Source organism: Marmota monax, unplaced genomic scaffold (genome assembly GCF_021218885.2).
Source record: "Marmota monax isolate L192 unplaced genomic scaffold, Marmota_monax_Labrador192_F-V1.1 WCK01_AAM20220418_F8-fsc00040, whole genome shotgun sequence".
Taxonomy (NCBI): Eukaryota; Metazoa; Chordata; class Mammalia; order Rodentia; family Sciuridae; genus Marmota; species Marmota monax.
In genome coordinates this window covers 11,335,119-11,355,940 of record NW_026692782.1, presented here as the reverse complement: position 1 = coordinate 11,355,940, position 20,822 = coordinate 11,335,119, and the positions used below count along the sequence as shown (strand labels likewise).

The 20,822-nt window shown below is 52.6% G+C and overlaps 1 protein-coding gene across 6 annotated transcripts in view; it reads right to left on the bottom strand.

The window, feature by feature from the left end:
- Positions 1 to 658: 658 nt before the first annotated feature.
- Positions 659 to 20,822, bottom strand: part of Dmtn (dematin actin binding protein) — a 33,001-nt gene continuing 12,837 nt past the window's right edge. For 4 of the 6 annotated variants that reach the window (XM_058580415.1, XM_058580413.1, XM_058580412.1 and 1 more), the window contains 14 exons: positions 15,426 to 15,605; positions 15,146 to 15,220; positions 14,612 to 14,767; positions 13,667 to 13,711; positions 13,218 to 13,317; positions 12,831 to 12,887; positions 12,425 to 12,574; positions 10,728 to 10,852; positions 10,060 to 10,165; positions 2,919 to 2,983; positions 2,719 to 2,767; positions 2,328 to 2,581; positions 2,003 to 2,083; positions 659 to 1,864 (listed from right to left, as the gene is read on the bottom strand). In XM_058580415.1, coding sequence (XP_058436398.1) covers positions 1,751 to 1,864; positions 2,003 to 2,083; positions 2,328 to 2,581; positions 2,719 to 2,767; positions 2,919 to 2,983; positions 10,060 to 10,165; positions 10,728 to 10,852; positions 12,425 to 12,574; positions 12,831 to 12,887; positions 13,218 to 13,317; positions 13,667 to 13,711; positions 14,612 to 14,767; positions 15,146 to 15,220; positions 15,426 to 15,443 — 1,395 coding nt within the window. In that variant the 5' untranslated portion in view covers positions 15,444 to 15,605 and the 3' untranslated portion in view covers positions 659 to 1,750. The remainder of the gene's footprint in view (positions 1,865 to 2,002; positions 2,084 to 2,327; positions 2,582 to 2,718; positions 2,768 to 2,918; positions 2,984 to 10,059; positions 10,166 to 10,727; positions 10,853 to 12,424; positions 12,575 to 12,830; positions 12,888 to 13,217; positions 13,318 to 13,666; positions 13,712 to 14,611; positions 14,768 to 15,145; positions 15,221 to 15,425; positions 15,606 to 20,822) is intronic. The other 2 variants (XM_058580416.1, XM_058580417.1) reach the window with 2 other exon arrangements.

Here is a 20,822-nt window from a genome sequence, read left to right as displayed (position 1 = left end):
CTCCAACCACCTTTCCCCCACTCACATGTAGCATGTCCAGTCAGGGGAGGCCTGTCCTGACCCCCTTCAACACACACACCTAAAGTCTTCCTTCTGATGTTCTGACCAAATCTGACCCCTCAGCCATGCCGTGCCACGTCTGTGTCCCTTGGGAGGCTTTGCCCAATCAACCACGGCCAATCACGGGCCTCCTCCCATGGCCTCACTTGTCCCTCGCTGCTTCCTGTTTGCCCTGCCTGATCCCTGACATTCAGCTCACCACACCCTCACACGCCTTTCCCCTCCCCCACTGGCCCCCCCCCCAGGGAGGTGCAATCAGGTCTGATGCTGATGAGCCTGACGGCCAAGGTGAGCACTCAGGGTCCTGGAGGAAGACAGAGGTGGTCACCTCAAGCTTCCTTTCAAGTTCCCTCCAGCCCTAAACACTAAGGCTTCTGTCTCCCTCCTGCCACCTCCCTGCCACCATCACAGAGCCCCTAACGGAGAGGAGGCAGATGCTTAGACCTAGCCCCTGCTTCTGGGGCCTGGGGCTCAGGCAGGGTAGTGTGGGTACCATCTCTGCACCCACTGCAACTCTTATGTGGTCCCATGTGAACCCTCCCTCCCACGGCTTCTGTCCCTCTCACCCAGGGCTGGTGGCTCACAGAGAACGAACAGATTTAGGGACCCAATGCAACCTTTTAATTCCAAGCACAGTCCCCCCTCCCAGCATGATCACACACACATGGAAAGGGAATGCCAGGGTCTGGGCAGGAACAAAACCCAGACCTGGGCAAAAATATATATATAATTATATACACATACGCATCTGGAGAGGAGGAAAGCTGGGCACGTGACTGGGCAGGGCAGGGAGTCGGGTGAGGAAAGCAGCAGGGGTGCCCCCAATAAATTACATTCTGTAGAGAGCATGGTGGGGGGTGCATGGGTGTGGGCGGGGCCTGGGAGCCAGGACTCTCAGAGACGGACTGAGCCTGCCTCCTGGGAGGCTCAAGGCCTGGGCTCCTCTGGTCCCTGGGCAGGTGCTAGAAGGCACCCTGGCTGGCTTCCCCAAGGCTGGTGGCAGGCCAGGCATTGTATAGGCGGCATCTCCACTCTAAGCCAGGGCTTCTCCACACATTCAGTGGATGCCGGATGCCCATGGGGCTCGAGTAGGAGGCTTCAAAGCTTGGGGGTCACAATAGAAGACAGGGCAAGCTGGAGGGTAGGCAGACCGCCCTGCGGGAGGCCCCGCTGGAGCCTGCTCCTGCCAGTCAGAGAAGCAGGAGGCCCAGGCGCAGGGAGCTGTCAGAAGGGAATGGAGTGCTTGGGCAGGCGGACACAGGGTCCCAGAGCTGTCCCTACCTGGCCTCATCCCACCTACTGTGCAGGACAGGTGATAGTCTAACCACTTAGCACACCCTTCATTTCTCCTCACCTGATTCTGGGGACCTTTGTGTGGGGTGACAGGCAGGGAGAGGGTGCAAACTTTAACTCTGTATGTGCTGGGCTTGGCTGGGCAGTGCGGACCAGGGACAAGAGAAGGAGGCCCCGGCCCATTGTGGGGAAGGAAGTCCATGCCTCACGGCTCTGGGACTGCAGAGGCCCGGGCACCCCCTCGCCCTGAGGAATGGAACCCACTCTGCTTGTGCCCCGCCTCCCACTGCTCCTAGCCCACCAGGGGAAGAGGACGCTTCGGGGTCAAGTGGCCCCAGCTCCAGGGCCCTGAAGCAGCATAGGAGAGGGGCTGGTCGTGGAGACGGAGGGCAGGCAGTCAGAAGAGGGAGGCCTTCTTCTTGAGCTCATTCCGCTTCCACAGGGCCAGCTTGCTGAACTCCTCAGGAGACATGGCAAAGACCCTCGAGAAGTCCTCCGCGGACAGATGCCTCTGCGAGGGGACACACAGGCAGCTCAGGGTGGGGGCTGTGCCAAGGACTAAGGGGACACAAATAGAGGCCCAGGTCTTCTCCCCACCAGAGAGGAGCCCCACTGGTAGCCCCACGCCCCCAGGGCCTCCCCTGCATACCTCAAGCCTCATCCGATCTACACCTGGAGGCAGCTTGGTTCGCCCCTTGTTGGTCACCACCAGCATTTCATAGGGATAGATCTGAGGGGGCAGGGAGGGCATCTGAGGCTCGGAGAAGCTCCTGTCCACGTTTCCCCCTCTCCTCCCCAGGCCCCCTGTCCACCTGCAGAGGCCACTGAGGTTCATGCCACTTCGCCATCCACCTCCCACAGCTCCCCTGCTGCTGCCCGGACCATCTCCAGGAGGACCCCAAGCGCATCCAACTTGCCTGGCTTCACCCCCCCACTGCCCACCCCGCTGTGGCGGTCAGGTCCCCTGCCCTCACCTTCTGCTCCAGCACACAGGGCAGGGAGTTCCCCCGGTCCATCCTCCCCCTCTGGCCCTCTCCATTCTGGGGAGACCAAAGCCGCAGTGAGCCAGAGTGGGGCAGGGAGACCTTCCCAGCCTTACCCTGGGCCTCTTCGGTCTCCTCCAGCTCACTCCTTGGCCCCACACCCCCCTTCCCCCACACTGCCAGGTGCCCGGCCCTGGCTCCTGGCGCTCCGCCTGTTCCCCTCCAGGGGGCACTCACCTGCAGGCCTGTGGGAGATAAGAGTGTTGTTCAGAGGCCAGCCCAGGTAGGGCAGCTCCACACCCCCGGCAGCTCAGCAGCCGCCACCTCATGCAGACCCCCACCCGCAGGCTGCCCCTTCCCCCTTCTCCAGCCCGCTTCTCACCTGGGCTTCCAGCCTCACTTCCTGAAGGGCTGAAGTCTGTGGACTGTAGCTAGGAGAGGACACAGACGGATCAGAGGAAGCTGAGGATGCTCCGCACTGGTCCCCTTCACTCTGAAGGCCTCCCCGTTCCCCCGCGCTCAGTCCCCCAGAAGCACCCTGCATGCAGCCTCTCCCACCAGCCTGCGACCCTGAGGCCTTACCCTGCTCAGGGTGGTCCTGCCATAGGAGGGGAGAGAAGACGACTTAGACGTCCCTGGATGCAAGGCTGGAAGAGAGCAAGAGGCTCAGTCCCTCGGACCTGATAGTCTTTCCCGAGAGGGCTGCCCTGCTGGCCTCCCCCGCCAGTGGTGGGCAGAGACAGGGGAAGTCGGGGATCCCAGTGCGCTCTGGCTGGCTCCCAGTTGCTACCCGTGGACTTCAGCAAGCGACACAGTGCTGGGGTTCGTGATCTATCTAGATTGCCCCCTCCCTCCTCTCTAACTAAAAGCACACCAAATGCCCAACTGGACCAAAAGTCTAAGTGTGAAAATCCAGAGCCAAAGTAGAGGCTTGCTGTCATGAAACAGGCTTCTAGGATATACAAATAAACCTAAGTCTAACCAAAATAATTGAATTATTATTATAATTTAACTAACACTGTTACTAAACCAAACAAAAAAAATTATTTTGTGGTACTGGGGATTGAACCCAGGGTTGTCCTACCATTGAGCTACAACCCCAAACATATTTATTGTTTATTTTGAGACAGGATCTTGCTAAGTTACTGAGGCTGCCCTTGAACTTGTGATCCTCCTGCCTCAGCCTCCAGACTCACAAGAATTACAGGCATGTGCCACCACACCCAACCAGCAATCAAATTTTGAACATCCGATGTTATAATATAGAAGCCATCAACATTTGGGCACAGTCGGCTGGAGGTCACACCAGCAGCCAGCCTACTTCACATTTCTGTTACTGGATGTCCCTAGCAACTTACACATTTCATAAGACCTCGAAACCAAGCACTGTGGATAACAATCCTAGAAAATTGATTTCAGTAACGTTCTTTGCTAGAAAGAACTTCATAACTAAGATTCTTAGCTTGAATGGATCTCAAAGCTCCTTCACTGGGCTGGAGGTATAGCTCAGTGGTAGAGCAGTTGCCTGTCATGAGTGAGACCTTGGATTCCAGCCCCAGCCCCACCTCCCCAAATGTGCTCCTTCATCCCCAATTACTGGAAATAGCTGGCATTCTATAGCAGTTGTTTTTTGTTCGGTTGGTTGGTTTTGGTACTAGGGATAGAACCCAGGGGCACTTAACCACTGAGCCACATTCCCATCCCTTTCTGTTTTTTATTCTGAGACTGAGTCTAGCTAAGTTGCTTAGGTCCTTGCTAAATTGCTGAGACTGGCCTCAAACTTGCAAATTCTCCTGCCTCAGCCTCCCAAGTCAGCTAGGCATGCACCACCACAGGCTCTGTGCAGTTTATATGCTACCTATATTGCACACAGTATACATACAGGCTCTATAGGAGTTGTTTTGACAGGTATTTTTGCTTAAATTTGTTTAGCCTCTCGTTGGCATAGGAGAAGTGGCTGCAGGGAACAGGCTGTGCCTCCACCTGGGGATTCCTGAGGCCATGTTTGTGGAAGACGGAGATTCCTTCCTGAAACAGCCTGAGGAGCAGACTGCACATATAGTACGGAAGAAGCTGGTGAACAGTACCAAATGTATACATTTACGGAACTCAAACTTGCTTAAAAGAAAAAGAGGCTAAAAGGTCAGATTCCTGAAATTAAGCAGACTTTGGAAATTCTAAAATACAGGCAGAAGAAAATCCTGGGAGACCGGATTCTTCCTAGCAGATAACTAGTACTGCAAAACTTCACTCCTCCTACTGAGAAGGTTTGTGGCTGGGGATTATAAAGGAAGACAAGCTGCTGGCTCTGGGTCACTCAGAAGGTTAATCAGAACATTGGATGCCATCCCCAGAGACACTCAAGCTGCAAACCAGAATATCTGTTGGATCATCATTATCCTCAAAACCAACTTTGAGAAATCTCAGCTGGCTTCCCTCTGGACTCAGACACTGGGTTTCCCACCACAGGAATAATCCAATTTTTATTTATTTGCATAGAAATTCATTCTCATTAAATCCCTGGCTTTTAGCACCATCCAGCAACTATTCTTTATTCCTCAGTCCCAACAGATGATTCGACTGGTTCCTAGGAAATCGAAGGCAACCAAATGAGAATATGGATTTATATTGTTCAAAGGAGAGAAGAATGTCTCTTTTCTTGAACAAGATGGGAAACCGGGACTGGGGTTGTGGCTCAGAGGTAAAGCGCTTGCCTAGCATGTGTGAGGCACTGGATTCAATCCTCAGCACCACAAATAAATAAAGTCCATTGACAACTATCAAAATGTTGAAAGAGAGCGAGAGAGAGAGAGAGAGAGAGAGAGAGAGAGTCTCTCTCAGCTTGGCCAAACTTCTGCCAGACTGCAGAACCCTCTCTTATGCCTGTTGGTGCATTTTCTTCCTCCCTCCTTCTCTCTCTGTACCAGGGATTGAACCCAGGGGCACTCAACCACTGAGCCACATCCCCAGTGCCCTCCACCTTTTTTTGTACTTTTATGTTAGAGACAGGGTCTCATTGAGTTGCTTAGAGCATTACTAAATTGATGAGGCTGGCTTTGAACTCAAGATCCTCCTGCCTCAGCCCTGTAAGCCGTTGGAATTACAGGTGTGCGCCACCACACCTGGCTGGTGGATGCATTTTCCTGTAAAATCCAGGGCTATCAAAGAATCCTGCTCAGTCAGTTTAGCAAGAACACAGGCTTCCCCAATGCCTGTTCATCCTCCACTTCTGGTCAGGCTCCTCACCTGCTACCTTCCCTGGGTGATGTCTGGTCACCCTATTCTGTCTCTAAAAAGAATCCTGTATGGTCAAATTAGCCAGAATTCCCTTCACCCTGATCTTCCTTTTAGTCATTTTCTAGCCACTGACACCCTGCCCCCCCCCACCACACACACACACCATGCTCCTTGCTGTAAGCTCCTGCTTGCTTACACTGCATTTAGAGTTAAACCCAGTCACTCTCCTCCACTCCAAGATCCCTTTGCAAAGGTCTTGATATCTATTATGAGGGTCCTGAGTAAAGTCTCTTCCCATGCTTAATAAATAAATAAACAAATACATATACATGCATAAATTTGTTCAGCCTCGGTAGATTTGAAACTGTAAGAAGCTATCTTCCTAAAAACATTCTTTTATTTTATTTATTAATTTACTTATTTTTGCTACTGGGGATTGAACCCAGGGGCAATCTACCACTGAGCTATCCCAAGCCCTTTTTATTTTTTATTTTGAGACAGGGTCTCCCTATGTTGCCAAGGTTGACCTTGAACTTGTGACCCTCCGCCTCACCCTCCTGAGATGCTGGGATTACAGACCTGCACCAACACACCCAGGGGGAACCTAAGGATTCTTTTTGGACAAGTTTAGCATCCCTAATCTGAAATTTTGAAATTCTTTAAAATTTTGAAATTCTTCAAAAACAGTTTTAGGTACCACATCCAGGCATGACATCTCTAGAAGAAGAAGAAGAACTAGTTTCTCTTTGTACCTTTTCTGTGAGAGTGGTCACACTTTTTTCCAAGACAAACTCCCCCTCACTTTGTGTTGACCAGAATAAACTCGAATGCCCATTTCTAAGCAAATCTTGACAAGGGAATAAAAATACTGTGATTATTATTTTTTTAAGTTCTTCAAAATTTTGCTGACATCATGCTTACAAGGTTTTGGATTTCGTAGCATCATTTCTGATTTCAGATTTTAGGATCAGGAGTGTTGAGCTAGTAAAGTTTATACAAATACTCCCAAATCTGAAGGGGTGGGAATCTCCAAAATTTGAAACACTTCTAGTCCCAAGCATTTAAGATAAGAAATACTCAACCAGTATGGGAAATCATCAGCTTTTGCAATCACCATTCATTACTGAAACGCTGTGCACTCTTGCAGTAAGTACACATTTATACCATGACCAACTGATGCCATCTCAACCTGCCAAACACATAGGAAGATTTTTCACTGCAAATCACTTCTAGGTGCTTACCGATATTTTGTGCTTGTTTGTTTTTTTGTTTGTTACAGGGGAACTAACCCAGGGAAGCTCTACCACTGATCCACATCCCTACTCTTTTTTTTTTTTTTTTTTTTTGAGACATTAAGTTGCTTAGAGTTTCGCTAAATTGCCAAGACTGGCCTCAAACTTGTGATCCTTCTGTCTCAGCCTCCTGAGTAGCTGGGATTACAATCATGTGCCACTGTGCTGGGCTCCTTACTTATGTTTGATACTGACAGTTCCGAGGCTACCATTAGTCAGAAAGGCATGCCTGTCATGCTTCAGAACTGTTAAGGGTGATCAAATACGACAGTAACCTACAGAATCCCATGACCATGGATCATGCATAAGTCCATGCTGAAAGTGGCGTTCAGGTAGTAGTTGGCTATTCGACTTCACAAAGCCCAAAAGGAAGTCACAGGCTCTTTTTTGGCTGAGCAGAAGAACCTGGTAGAACACTGAGGGTGAATCCAATCTGGAGCATCCTTCTGTCTACCCCTTTCTCCAGCCCTTGACTACTGAGTGCATGTTTTCTAAGATGCCTTTTGGAACTTCTCACCCTGTGCTGCATCCTGGGCACTCTCCACATCCTAGCCACGTGTCACTCTATAGGTCCTTCAATTCCCAGTCCCAGGGGCTTCTCCCTCTGTTCATCAGAAGAACTGCCAAGCGGGTAGTACACACCACCCAGAATCCCAGCAACTGGAGACAATGAGGCAGGAGGATTGCAAGTTCAAGGCCAGCCACAGCAACCTAGTGAGGCCCTAACCAACTCAGCAAGACTCTGTCTCTTTTATAAAAAGGGCTGGGGATGTGGCTCAGTGGTAAAGCACCCCTGGGTTCCATCTCCAGTGACAGAAAAACAAAGGGTCACACCCCAGAGCCTGTTGTCGGTCACCATAGCTGTACCTCGAAGCTGTCAGACACCCACTTGGTGGCCGCAGTCGTCTTTGTTTGTAGCTCCCGCTCAGTCCCACCCCACCACCCTGGCTCCTCCATCTCCTAGAGAACTCCAGTTTCTCACATGCCCACAGCCAGTGCCTTCTCAGCTTCTCCCTTTGGTCAGGCACCTCTGCAGCAGTGTGCTGGCCTCCCTGGCCCTCAGCACCTGCCTTACACACACTAATCTTGAATCAACCCAACCTCTGCCCTCCTGCTGCCAGCCATGGAGGAAGAATCCCATACTGTGGATCAGCAGAACTATCGAGGTAAGCCACGAGCACTGGCACACACCTGTAATCCCAGTGGCTCGGGAGGCTGAGGCAGGAGGATCGCAAGTTCAAAGCCAGCCTCAGCAACAGCGAGGCACTTGGCAACTCAGTGAGACCCTGACTCTAAATAAAATACAAAATAGGGCTGAGGATGTGGCAAAGCACCCGTGGGTTCAATCCCCAGTACCACCACCCCCCCCCGCAAAAAAAAAAGAAACCCAGCCATCAAGGTAAAGCCTTGCACCAGTCCCTGATCCCCTCACCTCACACAGAAGCACAGCAGACAACCTCAAGTCCTGAGCTGGCCTGTCCCCACAGCTGTCCTCACGCCTCAGAGGAGGGGCCCTCTGGGAGGCCAGCCTCCCACATTCCGAGGCACTGTGCCCTTCCCATGCTGCTCTCAACCAGCCCTCCCACTGGATCCTAACTGAGGTGTCCCCCAGGGCAAAGCCTGAGCGCCCTGTCCTTCCCTCCTCTACCCACAGCCTTATCCTCTCACCGATTCACCACCACCTCCAAGCTGAAGGCTCTCACGCTCCCAGCGCAGCCGAACTCGGTCCCTGCTTACACGCTCTTCAGGACATTTCAAACCCAACCCTCCTGAAACCAGGCCATTCCTCTCCCTGGAACCTACCTCTTGTCATCTCAGTTCTGAGTCTGTCACCCAGGACTTAAGACAAGGCCCTACTCCTCCCTCCCCACCCCACATCCTTCGGGCCACCAAATTCCCAGCAGGGCATTCCACCTCCTAGGTACTCCTCAGATCCGTCCCCCCTTCCTGAGCCCATGCAGATCTACAGCTGCTCCTACTACTATGGTTTGGGTACAGTCTGAGTGTGTCCCCCAAAGCTGTGGTGCAATCTAATCCTCATTGTGAGGTGCTACAAGACGAAGACTTAATCCAGCTATGATGTGCAGAGGTGGCATCTTTGGAAAGTGATCAGGATTAGATAAGTCATCAGGATAGAACCCCCATGATTGAATCCTGATGGTTTTATAAGAAGAGGGGGAGAAACCAGACAGACACACAGACGCACACCTGCACCTGCTGTCTGTTGTCATGTGAACCCTGTGCCACCTCAGTACTCTGCAAGCAAGATGTGAGCCCCGAAACCTCTAGAACTATGAACTAAACAAACCTTTTTTATTTATAAAGTTAGCTGCCTCAAGTATTTTGCTAGAGTGATGGAAAGCTAACACACTCAGATGACTGGAGAGTGTGACAGATCATTTGTAAAGATGGCTGGGACTATCAATGCCTATCCTGCTTGCCTTTTGCAACACGACCCTAAGTTCCCTGCATCAAGAGGCAGAGCTTATCTCCCCTCCTTATGTCTAGCTGCTTCATGACCTGCTTTGGCCAACAGAAGTAATGCTATGTGGCTTTTAGATTAGCCTTTGTGAGGAGGCCTGGCAGTTCTCATTTTGGGGTCCCCAGGTCTCTCCTCTCTATCGTCACCATGCTCTAGGGAAGTCCAGGCAAACCTGGGGTCACCAAAAGCCCAGCACTCGAGGCCCCGGTTCACCAGTCTCTTGGCCTCACTGCGTGCTCCTCTGTGCTCTGCAATCCTGGCTCCTGGCAGTTCTCTGAGCAGGCCAGGAGGCTTCATGTCCCTTCCTATGCCTCTGCACTGTTCCCAATGTCTGTGATGACGGTCTTCCTCACTCATTTGTCTGTCTCACTGTCTCACTCTTTAAGACACAGGTTAGCCACCAGGCCCTGTCACTGTCCTCGCAAAACACCAACTGCACCCTCTGTCCCAACACCTGCCACATGTGCCAGAACCCCAGGTTCCATGTCAGTTCCCCATTGACCATAAGCTCGCAGAGGATGAGACTGGACTTTTTCACTTGTGATATCCCGGTACCCAGGGCGTGGCAGACCCTCGGTTAGTGTTGGTTAAATTAAACAAAACCTGCTGACCCACACCAGGTCCCGCACCTTCTGTGTCTCACAACTCAACAGACAACTGCAGTGCAGCCCGGGTCTGGCCAAGTGATTCTGAACCCCTTTACAGCACTCACAGGTATGGAAAGGTGTCCGGTCGGGCAGGGAGCGGGTTTTCCTCCGGATAGGCAACGACTTTTCCATCTCTTCTTTCAAGATCAGCTTTCCCAAGTTGGAAGTAACCTGAAGAAGGAAAATGGAAGATGAGGCTGAGACACAGGTACTCATCTCTCACCTCTGCAAGGCCCAGAGTTGGGAACTGCAGGAAGGAGGAGGAAGGGTTTTCCCAGGTGGCTGGGTTGTGCCCTGGGGCCCAGGGACGCCCTTGTTCTTTCCCCACAGCCACATTAGGTTCTTCAAAGCACTCAGGTGAACTCTGCTGCAGTGACTTCCCTGTCCCATGTCACCATGGCCAAAGCCCAAGCCCATATCATGGGTGGTAGCCTTTCCATGGCTCCCAACTCTCTCCCCTTCCCTGGGCCAGTCGCCCATCTCTCCTTTCTCTTCCCCTGACCTGCTTGTCCTGCTGAGCCTGGTGCCCTGGGCCCACCCTCCTCGGTGCTTTAACATCCCCCCAAAGCAGCTAGAAGTCCCAATGTCCCTTCAAAAGCAGCACTTGGAATCCCGGGAAGAAGAGGGATTTCTCACTGGTTCAACAAGGATGCTCTTCTGCCATGAACCCTGTGGACTAGCTACAGGACCAGAACGCCGGTCCCCCAGAAGACAAGGGGGCACGAGATGCTACCTTACTGAGCTCCTCTTTCTGACGTTCCCTGAGCGCCTTCATCTCCTCCCCAGAGTCGTCATCTTCCTCCTCCTCCTCTTCCTCTGCCCCCCTGCGAGATGCCTTCCGCTTCCTCCACTCGGTCTCTAGGAGACAAGAGGCAGCGCAGCCAATCAGCCAGGGGTCAACAAGCGTGTCTCAGAGGCTGGCGCTGCACATGGCACTGGGATGGCTCTTGATGAGCTACAAATTCTTTTTTATTTTTATTTAAATGTTTTTTAATTTGAAAGAAAAAAAAAATTTTTTTTTGAGATGGGAGTATTGCCACATTGTCCAGATTGGCTTCAAACTCATGAGCTCAAGTAATCCTCCCTCCTCAGCCCCTGGAGTAGGTAGGACTATAGCTTGTGTCACCAAGCCCAGAACTAAAAGTCCTTTAAAAAAATAAAATAAAGGGAGAGCTGGGTGCGGTGGCACATGCCTGTTATCCCAGAAGCTGGGGAAGCCGAGGCAGGAGGATTGTGAGTTCAAAGCCAGCCTCAGAAAAAGCAAGGCACTAAGCAACTCAGTGAGACCCTGTCTCTAAAATAAAATACAAAATAGGGCTGGGGATGTGGCTCAGTGGTTGGATGCTCCTGAGTTCAATCCCTGTTACCCCCAAAAAATAAAATAAAGGGGCTGGGAGGTGGCTCTGTGGTAGAGCACTTGTCAAGTATGCATGAGGCCTTGGGTTCAATCCCCAGGACCACAATAAATAAAAATTAATAAATTAATAAAGTAATTAATTTAATTAAATAGAGGCTAGGGGTGTAGCTCAGAGGTAGAGCATGTGTTTAGTATACACAAAGTCTATCCCCAGCACCAAAAATAGTAATAATAACTAAAAAAAATAAAAATAAAAATAAAGCTGGGCACAGTGACACATGCCTGTAATCTCAGCAACTTGAGAGGCTGAGGCAGGAGGATCACAAGTTTGAGGCTAGTCTTAGCAACTTAGCAGTCCTTCAACAACTTAGAGAGTCCCTATCTCAAAAGAAAAATAAATAAAAAGGGCTGGAAATGTAGTTCAGTAGTAGAGCACCCCTGGGTTCAATCCCTACTTTAAAAAAAAAAATTCAAAGTAAGAGTAACATTTCCTCCCCTTGCTGTGAAGCTGGGTAGAAAACAGACACATGGGGCTGGGCGCTGTGGTGCACGCCTCTAATCCCAGCACCTTGGGAGGCTGAGGCAGGAGGATTTCGAGTTCAAAGCCAGCCTCCGCAACTTAGCAAGGCCCTAAGCAACTCAGCGAGACCTGTCTCTAAGTAAAACATAAAAAGGGCTGGGATGCGGCTCCGTGGCTAAGCACCTCTGGGTTCAATCCCTGGTATGAAAGAAAACAGGGACTGGAAAAAAACATGGCTTAAATTCCTGGAAACAAGTCCTCTCGTTTGTTTCTCTCTTCCAGAGCTCCTATCACAGGGCCTGGGTCACAGCAGAAGTTTAAGAAATATCTATTGAGTGACCAGATCAATGAAGGGAACTGGGAGGAATGACTAACTGTAGTGCCACAGGGGAGCAGGGGCAGGTGCTCAGTGGGGTGGGGACAGTTCATGTAGGTCTAAAAGCCACAGGGCATGGGGTGGGGTGGGGTGGAACTGGGTTCACGGCCCTTTAATAGGGACCAAGGTGGAGTAGTGAGGAGGGGTCCCAGCCTCCCCTCTCCCAGCTTTTCCTACCCACAACAGCCAGTGACGGTGGGCATGGCCAGTAGTCGGTTTCGATCTTGGCCGGCTGGTTGGGGTCAGGGGGCTGGGCTGCGGGGAACTTGGACGACTCGATGATGTCCTCGATGAGGTGCTTGCTCTGAGGGCTGCCTCCCATGGACTCTGCAGACAGAGGCCAGAGTTGGCACCCACACAGCCCACCCCACCTGGCCAGTGTGCCCCCAGCTCCCGCACCTCTCCCCTCACACCTGTGAGCTCCTGGATATAGAAGCAATGGATTGCAAGGAGCACAGGACAAATATCACATGATGTCATGAAGGGTTAATCTCCTGTCCCCTCCCAGGCACCCCTCGGCACATGCCACGGCCCCCCAGCATGTGGCAGGAAGGGGGACCCTGGGAAGTTGGGGGACCCTCACCTCTCTGCTTGTAGATGGGTGGTTTCTTGTAGATGTTGGAGTCTGGGCGGGTGGTCTCTGTGACAAGGAACAAGAGCAGATGAGAAGGGAGGGAGACATGCTGACGGCAGGAGACGCTGGAGAGTGGAGACAAGTGGAAGGGACAAATGGGACAGGACCAAGAGCCCAGACAGAACTGGAGGTCCTGAACTGACCCTCAGGGGGGTTGGGGAGGAGGGAAACAGGACAGGCCCACTGTCATGGTAGCTCTGCCTGAGTCCTGATATCCTGGGGTCCAGCCAGGTCTGTGGTGAGCTCATATCCCTAAGAACAGGGGATTGAGAATAGGGGTTTGAGAAGAAGGAGAGTGACAAGGAGAAGATGCAGCCGTGTGGCAACCACACCTACCAGGGTGGTGGAAGTGGGGCAGGCTGGTGCGGGGGGTTCCCGTGGTTCTCGGGGCTGAAGCTTGAGAGATGAGGCCAGGGGTCCGGCTCTCCGCCCACACCTGCAGAACAGAAGTGTGCAGCTTCCAGGTCCCCCACGTAGCCCCTCGGGCCCACAGGGACACCACTTCACCTTTCTCCCTCTTCCTACCCAGGCAGCCCACATCCCAGCCCCAGAGCGACGCTGTGGCAGAGGAAGGGCATTCAAGGACTCCATCTGCCCAGGGAGAGTGTTAAACGAGTCCTGGGTCAGACAGACAGATGGGCACAGAGTTGGCCAGCGTCGGGCTGGGATCTGCTGAGTCTGTCATCCCCTGTACTCGGCAGAGCTCAATCTGGATATCTGGGGGGAGGGGAGCTGGGGCCCCATCAGAGCAGGGCTGGGCAACTTTCAGGGTGGGACAGACTCACCTCTGGGGATGGTGGGGGGGATGTGGATTTGGGCGACAGAGAGCGCTGTGAATGGAGAGGGGGCTGGTCAGAGTCACAAGGGTGGGATCCAACCCTCATCCCTGGAACCTCAAAGGGGCCTCTTCATCCTCCACCCAACTCCACCCACTTCCCTAGCCCACTCTCTTCTCTCTGGGATCCTTGCCATTTCCAAGCTCGGGCTTTCCATCCTTCTTCCCAGTGTTCTCAGGACCCAGTCCTGAGTCTTTCCGTATGAAGCACGAAGCAGCCCGCCATCTTGGAACAGTGTGCTCGGTGCTCTGAGGGCCAACTGCCAACCAGCTAAGGCCCTGTCCTCAGAGCCTAACAAGGAATGGCAGGGACAATGCCATCAAGCACCCAGGAAGGAAGTCTGGGCTCCCTGGCCAGATATTTAAATCTCTCTCCACAGTTTGGCCCCAGTTCACTGCTCAGCCATGACCCTGTCCCTTTCTTAAATACAAATGACAAAGTACCTGCCCATGTATTGCCTCAGGCACCTTGTGGGTGGACAAACAGAGCTATCTGTCACCTGTGTGTTACAGGAGGGGAAACAGAGGCCCCAACCTCATAATGGGCCCTGAGTTAGGACTGCAAGCCTCTAAGTTCAGAGCTCCAAGCTTTTTCTACACATTTTGTTCTTGCTGCCTACTCGCACCCTTTGAGACGCTGCTCAAATGTGGCCCCCCCAACTCTCTACATGTGGCCCCCCAGCTCCCTACATGTGGCCCCACCCTAACCTTGAGCTCTTCTGCCTGCTCTCTGCCAAATGCTGGTTGGTCATTCAGGTCGATTCCATGATTCCCACCTGATTCCCAAGCACAGTCCCTTTCTCCTTGGGTGAAGTCTGGCTTCCAGGAAAGACGACCCAGAGGGATTCCAGTCACCAGCCAGTGGGCTGGGGAGCCAGTCCCTAACCCCACTCACCTCTCGGCTTCTGGGAAGCTCCACATGATCCAGGAGGGAATAGGTAAAGTGGGGCTCATAGATCATGAGGTCAGGCCTCTCAATGTCCAGGATGGCCTTGTCCTTGGGGATGGCAGCCAGGTCCTTGTAGCCCAGTACCTGGTTATCCATCTTGGCCTGAAGTGAAATGGGGTAAATGGAACAGATGTGCTGGAAGCCTCACCTAGGGCACCACCCTTGCTGGCTGGGCTTAGTTTGTTGCCAAGAAAGTGGGCAGCCATTTTAGATGGCCACTCTCACAAGTTGATAGCTCATTGTTTTAAGTTTAGGGATACAGATAGTTTTAAAAGACAGGATAGTCCTTTGACTAGCATTTTGAATGCAACAAGGCTAGACCCTGCCAGGGGCAGTGGGGAACCTTCCCTGGCTCTCTGGCTTCTCTCCACCTGCCAAGCACCGGCAGGACCAGCAGTGGGGGCCTGTGAGTGAAGCGAAGCGGGTGCCGCCCTCCCTCCTCCCGGCCTGCGGCTGCTGGTGCCCGACAGGGGTACTCACCACGATGCTGGAGGGAGAGCCGGGCACACTCGAGTCTCGGGAGGAGCTGACGCTCCCGGGGGAGGTAAGAGGTTGCTGGGGAGAGCGAGAAGGCGGCCGAGTGGGCATGTGCGTGGGTGCGAGGGCGGGGGCGCGGGTCTGCCCTAGGCCTCTGGGGACCCGGCGTGCTGCGCGGCGGGCGGCCACCAGGTGGCACCCTCGACTCCCGAGCTGGCCCTCGCGGGCAGCCCGCCCCCACCCGGCCCTGCGCCCCCTGCCCGGGCGGGTGCAGCCCGCGCACCTTCTGCAGCCGTTCCATGCGGCCCGGAGCTCGCCACGCCGCCGCTCACTCGCAGAGGCCTGTGCGCGGGGAGAGGACAGGGGGTCAGGCGCGGCCCGGCTCCCGCAGCAAGGGCGTCCCCCCGCGCTGTCGCATCCTCATCCCTCGGCGACTCTCCAGGATGCTGACCGCGAGGCGGGTCTGGAAGGACAGGGAGGGCGGCGCCAGGAGGGCCGTTAGGCTCGGGTCTCCGCGGCGCTGGCCTCAGCTTTCCGTTCGCTCGGCCCCGACCAGGCGCGCGTGCGGACCGGCCGGCCGAGCGGACGCGCTGCACTTGTTTTTGAGCCATTGTTCTCCGGCTCCAAAGGAAATGACGGCAGGGGTCAGCCGGCTTCCCAGTGCCGGGTGGCCTTTACATCCCCTGCGCGCTCACACCTGCCGTGCCCTGCCCCCGCCGGAGTCCCGGCTTCAGGCCGCTAGGCCCACTCCCCGTCGGTCTCCTTTCCCCATTCTCCCGGGGATGCTCTAACGCAGAGGGACTTAGTCATACTCAGGAGAGAGTGGACGCAGGGCAGGAAGGGGCCGTGGAGCCAAGTGCACGAGGCCAGGCCACTGGCTGGAAACGGCGGCTTGCCCCAGAGGGAGCCCACACCCCCCACCCCTGTTCCTGGTACAGCAACCAGTCATCCTCGCAGGCATTTGGTAAGGCATCCTCGGGGCCGAGCCACATATCCCTGCTCCCCACGAAGTTCTTACTTCTATACCCAGAGTACTCTCAAGGACCAAGTCTTGTCTGGGGCAGTAGACAAGCCTTGGAAGGAGAAGGCCCAAGCCTTCTCCTTCCTGGTGACTCTCCCAGCAATTCCCCCCACTCCCTGCACTGGACCCCTTAACATGCAGGGAGTCTCCAGCTAGGTCCAGGGTGGCAGTGGCAGTGCCAGCAGAGCTGCCTATCCATATGCTGGCAATAAGCCACAAAATGAAGAGAGCTGTCAGCTATAGAAAGTACAAGGAGGTTAACGTGGTGGCTACAAGCTTGGAACTGCTCTTAAGCCAGGGTGCCTCAGCTTGAGGAACTCTGCTACTCTGGATGCTGTGTGACCTTGGGCAAGTTATTTACCCCTCCTGTGTTTCATATTTCTCATCTATATAACGAGGAGTAGTAATAATCCCTGAGTCACAGGATTGCTATGAGTATCAGGTAAGTAATAAGAGTAGAGTGTGTAAAATATGATACATTCTATGTAAAGGAGTAGCTATTATTAGTTCTACCTCCTCATGGACTGATGACTTAGGGGGGTTTTCTGTAGCCATTCCTGGCAACAGCCACAAAGGACTGAGGGGGGCTATTGGTGCTCCTAATCTTTTCACCTGTACTTTGTATCAGGCCATCCACCAAACCACCCACCTGCAACACAAGCAGTCCTTTTTCCCACTTCCAGGCCTTCGTTCACATCCTGGCACACCTCTGCCCACATCTCTGCCTCCCCAGTGCCACCCAAGCTTCCAGGTTCATCTGCAAATCCCCTTCCCCACTCTTCTAGTCCTCACTGGCAAACCCATCTCTGAATTTCAGTGGACCTAAAAAAGAGCCATGTAACTAAGCAGTTGATCACACGCTGCCCGACTCTTAACTCTGGAGGGCAACAACGACGAGGAGAGCTGTCTCGTTACCACAACAATCCTATATGGTAGACCCATTCTGCAGATGAGGAACCTGAGGCTCAGAGAGGTAAAAAGACTTGTCCAGGGTCAAGGCACTCAAAATGACTCTTCTCAGCATGGCCTAATTCATGGTGTCTATTCTGTGTACCATGGGTACAGACTAGAATCTGCTCAATTTCTCAAGTCTTCTTGGAATCCTAGAACCTCCAAGACAAGACTCTGGCCACCTGACACACACTAGGCATCTGGTTCTCAAGGAATGACTCCCATTCAGCCAGGCTTGCTGGTGCACGCTTTAATCCCAACAACTTGGAAGGTTGAAGCTGGAGGATTGCAAGTACAGGTCAGTCTCAGCAATTCAGTGAGACTAACCCCAAATACCAAAGATTAAAAAAGAGAGAAGACTCCATTCCGAGCCTCATCCTCCCCTTGTCTTCTTAGTGCTCACTGTGGGACGCTTTTAACTAGATGTAAGCAACGAAATCCATTCTCGTACACTTTAGAAGAGCTGTACAGTCTTCCCACTCTGCTCTGATTTTTACTATTGCTAATAGCTATTGTCACACTAGCTATACATTTGGCTCAGCCCTAGAAGCAAATGCTTATCCATCCCCCGCCCACCTACCCAGGCATGTATTGTTTTATCCATCCACTCAACAAATCCTTTCTGAGCACCTATTCTGCACCAAGCACAGCATGATGCTCTGTGATGAGCCTGAAGGAGAACAGGAAGATGAGTCAAAGCAACTTAGCTGCCGTTCCAGAAAGAAGGCATGACTGCAGAGAGCTCCAGTGGAAGATAGAGAATCACATGTGCAGGAAGACAGCACAGACCAGGAGGAGACAGGGAGAGAGATTACTCCTGCCTGGGTATTGGCTGGGGAAATAAGGTTCCTTGGAGGAGGAGGTCAAGTTTGAGGTCATCCAAAAAAAAAAAAAAAAAGAAATTTTGACAGAGAAAGTGACATGAGCAAAGGTGGAAAGGGGACACAATGGGTCTGTCTGGGGGATGGCAGATATAGCTAGATGGTCGAGCTCGGGAGCTTGAGATACTTTTGGGACAGTAAGAGGATCCCACACTGAAATTAGATTATGTTCTATGGGAAAGAGGGATCATAGAAGTAAAAACTTAGTTTTTTTTTTTTTTTTTAACCAAAGAAGTGACAGGATCCATACACTGTTTGGGGGAAATGACTCTAGTTGCAGCCCTGGAGCTGGACTGGACAGTCCACAGGGAGAACAACAGGGAGCTGCGGTAGTATTTAAGCAGAGGATTGTGAAGGTCTAGACTTGGGCAGGGGCTGAGGACTGGAAGCAAGCAAACCAGGAAACCTAGAGGCAGCTGGTGCAAAGCAAGACTGGACCCCCCAGGGGAGGGCAGGCGCCATCCAGAGACTGGGAGGGGGAGGGGACAGGTGGAGGTGGCAGGAAGCAGCCGGCAGGCAGGTGGGAAGGTCCAGGAGGAAAGCAGCTGGGTGGGGCTGGGCTGGGAAAGGTGGTTTGGGAGTTACTTGCCTGGGGTGGTGGTCTGAACCCAGTGACTGCTGGGGGAGAAGGAAGGTCAGAACAGCATCCCAAGAAACACTCTGGGACTGGAAGAAAGAAATAGCCAGGGAGGGCACAATCAGAAAGGGGATGGGAAAGGAGGTGGCCAGCTCCTGGGCAGGGAGTGTGTCTAGTGATCTTCTGTGTCTTTAGCAAAAGGCCTGAGACCACTAAGTGTGCACTCCACGTTGAGACAGGGGACGGGAGGAGTGCAAGGGCTCTGAAACCGGAGTGCCAGGGGAGCCAGAGGCTGTTGCCATGGGGAGGGAGGGCAGCGAGAGGTGCCGGAGTGATTTCCCTCCAGTTCCCTGTCAAGGCCCTGATGGCCTCCTGGTTTGGGACGACAGAGAGGCAGGTCCTGGCCAGGCTATATGCCAAGGGGAAGTGGCACTTCTAAGCAGTGCCCTAGCAGGACAGGAGGGTGACTTTGAAAGAGGCAAGTTGCGCGTTTTTAAGGGAAGGAGAGTCAACCATGATTTGGGAGGCAGCAAAGAAGGGAATGCAGAGGCTGCAGCAGAGAGGGGACACTTGTCGGAGCAAGGTGCCAGCAGGGAGAAAGGGGATGGGTCTGTGCCCAAGCGGAGCACTGGCTTTGGAAGAGAGCTCCTTCCCTCAAAGGAGAGGAAAGGGCAAGAAGTTGGGTAACAGGGACATAGGGACATTTAGAAGGAGCCAACCAGAGACTTGTATTCTCCCAGTGAGACTGAGAGAGGTTCTGTGCTGATCTTGCAGGTGGCCTAGGGCAACGAGGAGAGTTTGGAGGCTCTCTCTGAAGAGCAGGTAGAACTGAGCTCAGCGAGGGCCTGGTAAAATGGGTGGCTTAAGAGTGTTTTGGAGCCTCCAGCTAGGCCTGGAGGTGGCCCTGGTGCCCTCCCCTAAACACCATGTGCTGGAGTGCTGAGGGGGCAGTGGCTGTCAGCCAACATGGCATCAAGGTGGCAACTACCCAGGAAAGGAGTGTGGGGAGGGGTCGGGGTGAGCCGGGTCCCCGGGCACACATGTGGTCAGACACTGAGACCCGCACTCACATGTGCACAAACACCAGGCCATGGGCATAGCCCATGGGAATATGAGTCCAGATACTGATGGTCAGAGTAAGATTTAATAGGTGGTATGTGCCAGGCACGATGGCACAGGCTTGCCCAGCTCCTCAGAAGGCTGAGGCAGGAGGATCCCAAGTTGAAGGCCAGCCAGGACAACTTAGAAAGATCTTGTTTCAGAATATAAAAGGGCTGGGGATATAGCGGGGTGGTAAAGCACCTGCCTAGCATGTGTAAGGCCCTGGGTTTGATCCCCAGTACCACCCAAACAGTGATAATAATGATAATTATAATAATACAGTTGGTATTTATGGAATATCATCTTTATGACTGGCACTTTACACTCTTTGTTCCACTTAATTCTGACATCCAGTCCTGCTAGGTGATTATTATTATTGTTTCAGGTTTGTGGATGAGGAAATTGAGTTAAACAAGTAGTCAGTTAAGGACACATTACTATGTAAAATTTAAGCCCATTAACCATAACACTGTTAGGGGACAGACAGATGTGATGGTGGGAACACAAGGTTAAGAGAATAATTCTATAAAATGGGCCCACTGTGCTGACCCCCCACATGATTTCTAAGGAGCAATTTACCTGCAGCCCTGCCTGACCTTAGTGGACAGGATATATCACATTCCTCAGCAAACTACCTGTTCACTGCAGGAGAAATGCAGGCCCAAAATAGTGCTGATAAGAGGAACCCAAGTTCCACTGAAGGAGGAGACTTTTGTGACCAGAACCTGAAACTCTGGGAGATAAGGATTAGTTCTTCATAACCATAAAATCTGCAAGAATGTATGGTTAAGGGGCTGGGGTTGTAGCTCAGTGGTGGAGCGCTTGCCTAGCCTGTGTGAGGTACTGGGTTTGATCCTCAGCACCACATATAAATAAGTAAATAAATAAAGGTATTATATTCATCTACAACTAAAATGAATATTTAAAAAAATGTCTGGTTAAGAATCCAATTAGAACTGGTCAGCGTGGGCTAAAGTGACCTAGTGTTGCCATGACAGTGGGGACTTGAAAGTCTGATGTCACCCTGCTGTCAGTCAAAAGTCAGGTGGTGGCCCTGGGGGCTGGGTTTGTAGCTCAGTGGCGGAGCACTTGCCTCCCATGGGTGAGGCACTGTGTTAGAGCCTCAGCACCACGTAAAAATAAATAAAA